The sequence below is a fragment of the Rhinolophus sinicus genome, linkage group LG01 (assembly GCF_036562045.2).
Source record: "Rhinolophus sinicus isolate RSC01 linkage group LG01, ASM3656204v1, whole genome shotgun sequence".
NCBI lineage: Eukaryota > Metazoa > Chordata > Mammalia > Chiroptera > Rhinolophidae > Rhinolophus > Rhinolophus sinicus.
Window position 1 is genome coordinate 140,968,184 of NC_133751.1, and position 11,344 is coordinate 140,979,527.

Below are 11,344 nucleotides of genomic sequence, written 5' to 3' on the forward strand. Positions count from 1 at the left end.
TTCATGGGGAATAAGCATTTCTAAGTCTTGATTTTTTATATTATTTTTAAGAGAGAACTAGATGTATAATTGTGAGTTTTAATTTCTCGCTGTAGGAATATCAGGCTTTGAACTTGTAAATTATTTTTCAGGTGCGATATTCCTGCCATGTATAACAATCTGGATGTTTCACAAGATACTTTATTTTCTCAGTACAGTCAGGAAGAATCTGTGTAAGTATAGAAGCTGTTGAAATAACTGATTTTCTAATTTTTAATGAAAAGAATATTCTAATTTATATTTATTTATTTCAGGGAAATTCCTAGTTTAACTGAAAAATCAGAGGACGATTCCAAAATGATATTAAAGGTATATTTATTTCATATTTCAGGGTTTTTAAAATCTCTTTCCATTTTGGAGTTTCTTGTGTTCATTTTATTGTGTAATCTGTTAATTCACTAGCAGATATTAGCAGAATTGTAGTCACTGTGTGTGTTTAAATGTATTAGGCTTTATTGAATATTTACCATTAGAAATGCAATTTAATGGGCATCCACCACCACCTTTGAAAGTTGGTGATTATTGTTTGAATTACTAACGTTTTATACTAAAATTTCCCCAGAAAGTCAGACTTGTTTGCTGGTTAATCTGTATATGTACACATTTCTGTGCAGGTGGAACAAATGAAGAGTGACATTGCCATTCCTCAAGATGTTACGGATAACTGTGGTATGGATGAGCATCTTCAGAAAGCTTCCCTTTCAAATGTTGTGTGTGGTTCTGTTGAAACCAGTCCAGAAATACCGGGCAGTACTAACGATGCCAGAGAAAAATCTTTAATTTCATCAAAGAAAATGAAGACTGAATGTACAGAAAGCACTTCAGGTGTCAGTAGTAGCTCAGTGTCTACTGCCACTGTTTCTGGAACCGCCTCACAGCCTACGAGTCGAAGGCAAACCTTTATTACTTTGGAGAAGTTTGATGGTTCAGAAAATAGACCTTTTAGTCCGTCCCCCTTGAATAATATGTCATCAACTATTACAGTGAAAAATAACCAAGAAGGCATGACTAAAACGGACACTCCACTGAAAGCAAAGAAAAGAGAAGTGGCTCCTTCAAAATCTGACTCTGAAAAACTAGTGCATGGAAATAAGCGATCAGGCCTAAGGTCTAGTAAAGCTGAACAACCAGGGAATAAAAGGTCTAAGCTCTTAATGAGATCTGATCAGGAGAAAAGCACTCAGGAATCTATTGATAGCACGGTAGCCTTAGAAAATAATCCCCCTCGTTTGCTTAATCAAACAGAATGTGCATTAGATAATCAGGCTCATCTCTCGGAACCTACAGTGGAGTATGAGGACACAGTGCTTAAACCAACAATTGAAAATACAGTATTATTAGAAAACAATACTGTAGAAGAGAAAACCATAGGAAGTAATTTGGAATCCAAAGAAAATACACCCCCAGCCATAATACCAGCAGATCAAATGATAAATGAGGATAGTCAGATTCAGATAACTCCAAATCAGAAAACCCTTAGACGATCTTTAAGGCGACGTTCAGAAATAGCAGAGCCTACTACTGATAGCCAGGATAAAGAAAATAATCATCAAAAAAAGGAAAGACGTAAGGAAGAAGAAAAGACTCTTCAGAAAAGCCCATTGCACGTAAAAGATGATGTGTTACCTAAGCAAAAACTGACTTCGGAGCAAACTGTACAGGAAAATTTAATTGAGAAAGATACTTTACATGAGAAGACTTTGGGGGAAACCAGTACTAATGCTGAAATTGACCAAAATAGAAGAAAGCCAGACCTTGAAAATATTAAATCTGAGGGAGAAAGTACCCAGGACATTGCAGATAAGTCCTCCGAGAAACCAGTTAGGGGACGAACACGGTACCAAACAAGAAGAGCATCCCAGGGTTTACTTTCCAGCATTGAAAACTCAGAATCTGATAGCTCTGAGGTAAAAGAAGAAGGTTCGAGAAAGAAGAGGTCTGGAAAATGGAAAAACAAAAGCAGCGACATTGTTGACACTGAAGATCGAGAAGAGAAAATTATAAAACAGGATTGTGTAAAACCTGAAAATCAGGCACATGATTATAAAGCAAATTCTGAAGTGGACGTAAATATAAAACCTCAGATTTATGAAAAAGATGAAAGTAATACTGTAACTCTTCAAGATGCTACAGTGTCTTCAGATTTATTGCAAGTTTCTGATGATGTATCAAATACTTATGAGGGAAAAAGTAAAACTAACAAATGTGCAGAACATTCCTTTTCAAATTCTCCTGTATCAGAATTAAATCTAAGGACTAGAAATGCCAATAAGAGATTACATAAGCAATATTCTACAGAAAACAACAGTGTGGGAGAATGCTCACAAGTAGGGACTTCAGACATTTCTTTGCTTTCTGAAAAAGCTTCCCAAGACCCTGAATGCCGGCATAAGAGAAGCAGGAGGGTGAGGAGATCTAAAGGCTGTGATTGCTGTGGAGAAAAACCACAACCTCAGGAAAAGCCATCCACTGAGTTAATGAATATAGAATATTATGATGTAAAGGTCACTGAAACAAAAATGAGAGATGTGCAAACACCTGTAACTATATCAGAAACTTCTAAAACTAATCTGTACTCTGAGATTAAACTTCTAAGTGAACATCACAGTGTGAATTTTCATTTGGGTCTCAAGGAGGAGAATGATACTAATGATTCATTCATTGTATCTGAAACTGAGTTGAAAGAAAATACTCAACACTCTGTTCCTTCTGAAATAGCAAATTTTAAGGCAGAGACTTTTGATAGAGATTCTGAGGAAGGAATGTCTATTAAAAGCCAAGAGCCAGCCAATAAAAAATGTAAAACTGTTGGCCCATGTTTAGATGATTCCAAAGACATTTCACTGGAATGTTCTACTTTGGAGACCAAAGAAGAAAAGTCAGAGGCTGTCCCAATGAAGGAAGTAATTACAGGAAACATTGTTAATGTTGAAGCAGATGCATGTGAAGTAAAAGATTGCACTCCAGAAGTAGAAGCTATGAAATTGGATGTAGAACATGTTAAATCTGAAGCTAGCTTCTCTGAACAAGCGAGTGCCAAAACTAGCATTTTTGAGGAAGCGGTAACAGAGGAAAACAGTGAAAGAAGTGATGAATCTGAAGCAGATAAGGCTGACGTACTGAATACCGAAGACGCAATAACTGAGGAATTTAGTTTAGCTATTGGTCAGGCTGACAGTGCCACGCCTGTGAAAATAAGAGCTCAGAATGAAGTTTCAGTTGCGGGACCACATGGAGGAAATGATGGATCTGATGCAGGCTCATCTGAAATGAATGCTGAAGTGGAAAATTGTGAAGAAAGAGTGATTGGTGAGGTGAATGCTGACATTGACCATGTCAATGAAATAGAGGATGGGAACTTGACCACCGAAGCATGTAAGCCTGAGGAAGCCACAACAAACAGAATGGATTCAGCAATTGACAGCTTTGCTCCTGACACACTTGAAATGAGCACTGAAGAAGGAAAGGTTCAATCTAATAAAGCTGAAACAAACGTACTTAGTAAACCTGAAGAAGCAAAATTAGATGACAATCAAATGAAAATGGGAAATGATGCTGAAATTTTACAGGAAGTTCACTGTACATCAGAGAAAGTGGAGGAAGCATCACAATCTCTGACATCTGAAATGGCTGTCTCGGAACTGATAGCAGAAGACAATAATGCATCTCCTCAAAAACTCAGTGAATTCAATCCTTTGCTTTTGTCAGCAAATGACAGTCCTAGTGGCATGCAGACACGCTGCGTCTGGTCTCCTTTGACTTCTCCATCCAGCAGCATTTTAAAGAGGGGACTAAAAAGACCCCAAGAGGATGAGATCTCATCACCTGTTAACAAGGTAGGGGTTTGAAGCTGAGTTATTAATGATCCGTGTTTAATTGGAATATTTTGGCCATGTAGTGAAATCTGGTGAATGACAGAAGATTAGACTTACATGACTACTCATTTTGAATATTTACCATAGCAGCTAGCGAAAAAGACAGGTAGAAGGGTGTTGAGACTGCAGCCCTCTAATTTAGGTACACATATTCCTTTTATTTGAGGGCAGTAAACTAAAGGTCTTTACACACCATGAACACTGTTGGGGAAACAGATTTCACTCTGATAATCAGTTTTAGTTCGCACTTACTGTGTCTTACGACATTAAGCTGTCTGTTTTACATTTAAGTGTTTATATAAACTCTTATATCCCAGCCTTGTTTAATAAAAAATCTCCCTGGGCACCGCCTTCATCAATTTCTGGATGTGATTCCATTTATAATTATTTTCCCATATTTAGAGTATAACTCCTTTAGTTTATAAATATGGATTATATATCTGCTTTACCTCCTTGCCCTGTAACTTGCGAATAATTTGTTGACTGAATAAATAAAAAAAGGAAAAGTTACATGTGCTTACAAAGCTCAACTTGTCCTGTATGTAGCAAAGTAGATGTTCTGAAAAGGTATGATATGGGCATTTCTTAACCTAACTGAAATTAAACCTACCATTTTACCGTAAACAACATGTGTTTATATATACAAATGTATATATAAATATGATACTGACACTTAATTTTGCCTTTAGCAAGCACATTGTGAAGATTTCCCAGGGATATACCAAAAATTCTTATACTGAGAACTCAGAGATTAGTCCTTGGAAAGACTTGACACCTCTTGAGCCTTTTTGGTTTTGTTTTGCTTTTGTTTTGAGGATCTTACTGTTTTTTTAAAAAAGTCTTAAGTTTAATTATGTAGGCCATAGACGTTCTTGAAAAGTTTATGAAGATAGAATGTGTTGGTTATACTTTGTTTTCATTCCCCATGCCTTCCCCAAGCTTGGCCTACCAACCTTCCTATTAGTTCTATGTACTACATAGCATACTTTTCATTTCTTAATACATATTTATAAAAAAATTTTCTTTTCAGTCATTCCTCCCTTCCTCCTCCCTTTTGGCAACCATCAGCTTGTTGTCTGTATTTGTGGGTCTGTTTCTGATTTGTTTTGTTTTGTTAGATTCCATAAGTAAGTGAAATCTTACAGTATTTGTCTTTATCTTTTTTTTGTCTGACTTGTTTCACTTAGCATAATACCCCCAAGGTCCATCCATATTGTTGCAGATGGCAAGGTTTCATTATTTTTTATTGCTGAGTAATATTCCATTTCTGTACATGAGGTGTGATCAAAACATACAGTGAATGTTTAAATTTAAAAAATTATTACAGTAAAAGACACTGCCATTAATCCCCCTTAAAATACTCCCCTCGCTTCAAACACACCCCATCATTCTTGCCACTTTCTGAAGCAGTTCTGAAAGTCCTCTTTCGTGAGTGTCTTTAGTTGCGCTGTTGTGGCTGCCTCAATGTCCTGAATCGATTCAAAATGTTTACCTTCCATGGTCATTTTGACTTTGGGGAAGAGCCGGAAGCTTCACGGTGCCAGATCCGGTGAACACGGTGGATGAGGACACACCGTAAGGTTTTTATTTGACAGAAATTGCCGTATACCAGAAGCGATGTGTGACACGGAGTGTTGTCATGATGGAGATGGTTTACGGCACACTTTGAAACACACCCTCTCTTAACTGTAGCTCACAACCAACTGGCTGTACCAAACAAGTTTTCTCTTGTCACACACTCACTAAGGTTCAGTGAGCCGCTTCCCGTATTGAAGTTTCCTGCCTTTCCGTTGGATGGCACTCAGCATTCACTGTTGTTTTTTATCACACCTCATATATACACCACATCTTTTTCATCCATCCATCTCTCAGTGGACACCTAGGTTGCTTACATATCTTGGCTATTGTAAATAATGCTGCAGTGAATGTAGAGGTGCAGAAAAGTTAGTGTTTTTGTTTTCTTCAGATAAATACCCAGAAGTAGTATTGCTGGGTCATATGACAGCTCTGTTCTTAATTTTTTTTTGAAGAATCTACATACTATTTTCCATAGTAGCTACACCAGTTTGCAATCCCACCAACAGTGGATGAGGGGTCCCTTTTCTCCACATTCCCACCAGGTTATTTGTTGGGGTTTTGGTTTTTTTTATGGTAGCCATTCTGACAGGTGTCAGGTGATAGCTCATTGTGGTTTTGATTTTTTATAGTATCATTTTGAAAAATTTTAATTCTGTTCAATAAAACCATGACCTGTGTTTTCAGGTTCGCCGTGTCTCCTTTGCAGATCCAATATATCAAGCAGGATTGGCAGATGACATTGATAGGCGGTGTCTGGTTGTTAGGGCCCATTCTTCAAATAGTTCTCCCATAGTCAAAAGTGTTAAAACTTCACCTACTGCACAATCTAAGGTAAGCTGTAGGCTTTAAAACGCACATATATGTATGCAGACACAGAATTGTATTGCATAGTTTGTCTTAAAATTAACAATTTAAGAAACAAAACTTCTTTGGTTTGGATATATTGTTCTTCTGTCTGCTTCTTGGTAAACAGACATGAAAAGAGATGGTAAGACAAAGTGACGATCCAGTAAGTAATTGATTAGGTAGTACATTACATTTTAGATTTTTCTGAAAATTTAAAAAATTGTTGCGTCTTAAGTTGTGAAAATAAAGTTGTAAAAATATAGTTATCTAGGGTTCTGAGTTTTTTTCTCTCTCCTTTCTTCTGTCTAGCATAATATCACTTCAAGCAAAGGATTTCTGTCCCCAGGATCACGTAGCCCTAAATTTAAGAGCTCAAAGAAGTGCTTAGTAAGAAGTGATTTAATTTTCACGCAGCTTTCTTTTTCTTCCATGTTTAGTCAGGTGACCTCTATTTAACGACTTTTGAAATTTATTGTAAGATTGCAGAAATGGCTAAAGAATCTGGAGTATGCCCAACAGAAAGTGTTTACCCAGCTTTGGTGAACTGTGTGGCACCAGTCGATATCATTTTACCTCAGATTACATCAAACATGTGGTAAGTTTTTATTAAGGCTTCTGGCTTACTCTTATTACAGAGGACTGAATGAGCAAGGTTTTCATATTTAGGGTTGCTTATATGACTTTCGCACATATTTTAGTTTAGAAATAAATAAAAATTCAGCTGAGAAGATGGGCCAGATATGGGTAATAAGAAGCATTTATCATAATGGCTAAGATAATTGTGTGCTTATTTGCCAGGTTTTGTGCTGAACTCTTTGCATAGATATCTTAATTTAATCATAATATAAACCCTGTAATAAGCAGTAGTATTATTTTACTTTATAAGATGAAGTTTACAAAAGTTAGTCTACCAGTCACACAGCTTATAAGTCGTATTGTCAGTGAAGCATGGGGCACACACTGAGCTTAGCTTGATTCCAGTGCCATAGTTTAGACCAGGCATACATATCAGATTCAGATTTCTAGTTTTCCATTAGATTAAATGTGTGCCTGTCCTCGGACTGGGCTAGGTGGTCCTATATAAATTCAGTTATGATTGGACTTAAATCAGGAAATGCAACTGGATAGGCCCTCACAAATAGAATAAATAGTATAAAACTATATGATGACATTCTGCCTTTTCCTCTCATTGTCTGTTTAGGGCAAGAGGACTGGGACAACTCATTAGAGCCAAGAACATAAGAACAATTGGTGATCTGAGTACCCTTACAGCGTCTGAAATAAAAACTCTTCCTATCCGTTCTCCAAAAGTGTCCAATGTAAAAAAGGCTCTCAGACTATATCATGAGCAGCAGGTAAAGACTTAGTTGTCAGTTACAGATCATGCATAAGTACAAACCATGCGCCACATAATGACATTTCCATCAGCAAAAGACTGCATGCACAGCAGTGGTCCCATATGACTAATGGAGCTGAAAAGTTCCTGTCACATGGTGATGTAGCAGTGTGTTAGTCACGTGTGGTGGTTTCACAGGTGTGAACAAACCCACCGTGCTACCGGTCATGTAACAGTGTAGCACATACCTTTATGTATAGTACATGATACTTGATAATGGCAATAGACTGTTACTGACTTATGTATTTACTACATTAAACTTTACTGTTATTTTAGAGTGTACTCTTCCTACTTATTAAAAATATTGCTGTAAAACAGTGTGCTGTGTTAGGTCAGCAGCCTCCTATGTCCCACATTTGCCACATATCTTGATTGCATCATTTCCCCTTGTGCTTGATGTAATCTTGTGTTGTTTCACAGTAACACGCTTACAGGCTTGTAGCCTAGGAGTAGTAGGCTATGCCATACAGCCTAGGTGTGTAGTGGGCTCTACGTACCATCTAGGTTTGTGTAACTGCACTCTTACCATGTTTGCACGATGACAGAATTGCCTAACGCATTTCTCAGAAGGCATCCTCATCATTAAGGGGTGCCTGACTATAAATGATCTAGCAATACAGTTACAGAAGTTTGTTCTTAAACTGTTCATATTTAACAACCCATTTTATGGCGTCTTGTTTTTCCTTCCCTCACAGCCAAGAACAACTGAGAAGATCATACTATAATTCCACAAAAAAGTTTGCTCATTTATTTTTTACTGTTCCTGTGCAGGGCATCTGAATTCTGTTCTAGCCCCTTCTCTTTCATTTGTACCAAACTGGCAATTTGTTTTCTGGCTGCTATTCTTAAAATCCTGATCTTCAAATCGAAACATTTACCAAAATGTAGATTTGTAATTCACAGTATTTTGATTTTGATATTCAACACAACTAGGACTGATTTTTTTACTTGTTCTTTCTGTCACCTTTTTGCACATAAACATTTTGGGTCATTGATGTTTTCAAAGTTGCTGATAAAAGCCAAGATCTTCCCCCCATAAAAATACACATTGAAAATTTTGTATATAATTTCAAAAGGGTTTACAGACTCCTGAAACCCATTCAGAGACCCTTTATGTATCCAGTGACATTATGCAAAATTGTTAGTAAATGAAAAATAGGGTATGTTCAGGATGAAAACCAGCATTCCATATTAGATTTTTGAGACAGAAATTTGCTAACTACTGAGTACCAAAGACTTCTGCTGTAGTCTTGAAAGTCCTAGATTTATTAATTTATTTGTAATCTTTAAAAACATTTACTAGTTTTAAACAACTCAAAAACTACGTTAATAATTTTCAGTCCCATAATCAAGAATTTTGTTTCTGAAGTATTTTCTGTAGTTCATGGGCCCTGGGAATTATCCCTGAAATTTAAATTTTTTAAAAATTGCTTTACTGGGGCATCCATATACCATAAAATTGACCACTTCTCCCCCGCCCCCGCGCCCCCAGCACACAATTAAGAGCTTTTTTAGTGTATTCATAAAGTTATACAACCACCACCATGGTCTGATTTTGGAGCATTTTTATCACTTCAGAAAGAAACCCTTATATTCATTAGCAGTCACTCCTATTTGTACCCCCAGGCAGTCACTAATCCTCTATAGATTTGCCTATTGTGGACATTTCACAAAAGGGGGGTCATATAACCTGTGGTCTCTTGTGACTAGCTTTCAGTGAGCATGATGTTTTCAAGGTTCACATGTAGTTTTTTGTGTGTTGTTAGAATATAGTTTCTTAGCAGTATTAGCTAAGCTAATAATGTGATAGGCTTTGTCAGATTGTTTTCTGGTGTTAGTACTGTTAGTCCTATTAAGAATAACTTTCAATTTGTTGATTTTGTTTTTACTGGCCTGAATGTATAATCAAGGTGAAGTCTCGTGGACTAGAAGAGATTCCAGTTTTTGATATTTCTGAAAAAACAATAAATGGATTAGAAAAATCTCTCTCTTCTGATGAAGAAAGACTTGTCTCAGGTATATTTTAGCAAAGTGGGATAATTTTATTTATAAGATAAGCTGACTTTCTTGAAATATTTTGTTACTATAATTTTAGTTTTAATTTGACCATGCCTTGTGAATTTGACAAGTTTTGTGGTTTTTTTTTTGTGCTAGTTGCCAAGTATGAAAGAACAATTGATTTGACTTCAAGTATGTCTAGTTGCTTTCTCTCATTGTCAACTTTTATTCCATATTAAGGTCTCAAATAAGGATATGAACTAAATACTGTGTTCCAGTTATGCTTTTAATAAAAATTAAGTAATCTGGTGTTTTCTTTAAAGACAGAATAAGCCGAGGTCCATTTTTCCATCGCCTGTTTGTTCTTTTGAGAAGCGGAGAGTCATACCTCAGCCTGCATTCTTAATTTCAAACCTAGGCACTTAAACTTGCTATTAACTTAAAAGGAGATATTTTGATTTCAGTTTTGTCTGAAATAGATTTCATTGTGCTTTTTTTCTCTTTTAGACTTGATTGATCCTGTTGCTTTAGAAACTCCGTTATCTAAAAACCTGGTGGCACAGATCAGTGCACTTGCTCTTCAGTTGGAATCAGAAGATCTCCATAATTATTCAGGAAGCCAGCTATTTGAAATGCACGAGAAACTTGGTAGCATGGCCAGCTCTATAATGAGAAATCTGCAGTCACGTTGGAGGTCACCAACCCATGAAAATTCTGTGTAGTATTTTAAGAGAAAATTGGGGAAAAAAAAATTTAACATCACTGGATTTGTTGATTCATAAAATAAGTTCTGAAATACAGCACAATTTCAGACTGAATGTTTGCAAAGATGATAACATTTCAGACCCTGAAGGGCAGTGACGTATTATGTAAGTTCATTATGTAAGATCATTTTTTCCATATTAACATATTCTCTTGGCTGCTATGCGTGGTTTCCCCAAGTTTTAAATACCGAAATGTGAAAGCAAAAACTAGAAACAAAAGCATACATTTTATTTCACCTAAACTCATGCATATTCTGATAAAATCTTTTATGTAAAATACCATATTTTAAGTAAAATTGAAATTTTTTATTTGAATTTTTTTTGCTGAACTGATAAAGTTGTTTATACTTGATTTTTTTTTTTTTTAATTTATATTTGTTGTGACTGAGGTTTAAGAAATTTGTTCTTGGTAGACCACCTCAAATGTGATGTACGAGAATTGGAAAGTTTTTCATAGATATCAACTTTGAACAACTTTTAAGAAAAATAACAAATTTTAGCCTTTGGGGTTAAAGTATTCAAGCAGAAATTACTAAGATTCCATTAATTTATTTGCATTAGCAAATATATTTGCAGCAGCGTTTGCCTGTGAAACTTTACTCTTACGAGACAGATAGTATTCATTTTAAAATGCACAACTATTTGTACATTATGTATAGATTAGTGTTTTTAACTTATACATTTCCACTTTCATTAATTGCATGAGTTTTCTGCGCTTCTTGTGAATACCTTTGTTTTGTTTAACAGAAATGTATTTTGTATATATGAGATACTGAGGTATCATCAGTATGGGCGAGAGAAGGACTCGGTGGGCTTGCTGCATATGTTTGTAGGAGTCCACTTACAAA

At 36.0% G+C, this 11,344-nt stretch overlaps 1 protein-coding gene across 5 annotated transcripts in view; it reads left to right on the top strand.

Moving 5' to 3' along the window:
• Positions 1-10,472, top strand: part of RIF1 (replication timing regulatory factor 1) — a 43,269-nt gene extending 32,797 nt beyond the window's left edge. For 4 of the 5 annotated variants that reach the window (XM_019737457.2, XM_074336160.1, XM_019737454.2 and 1 more), the window contains 9 exons: positions 132-212; positions 294-348; positions 654-3,875; positions 6,177-6,323; positions 6,648-6,725; positions 6,818-6,933; positions 7,540-7,693; positions 9,645-9,750; positions 10,240-10,472. In XM_019737457.2, the coding sequence (XP_019593016.2) occupies positions 132-212; positions 294-348; positions 654-3,875; positions 6,177-6,323; positions 6,648-6,725; positions 6,818-6,933; positions 7,540-7,693; positions 9,645-9,750; positions 10,240-10,454 (4,174 nt within the window). In that variant the 3' untranslated portion in view covers positions 10,455-10,472. The remainder of the gene's footprint in view (positions 1-131; positions 213-293; positions 349-653; positions 3,876-6,176; positions 6,324-6,647; positions 6,726-6,817; positions 6,934-7,539; positions 7,694-9,644; positions 9,751-10,239) is intronic. The other variant, XM_019737458.2, reaches the window with a different exon arrangement.
• Positions 10,473-11,344: the final 872 nt, after the last annotated feature.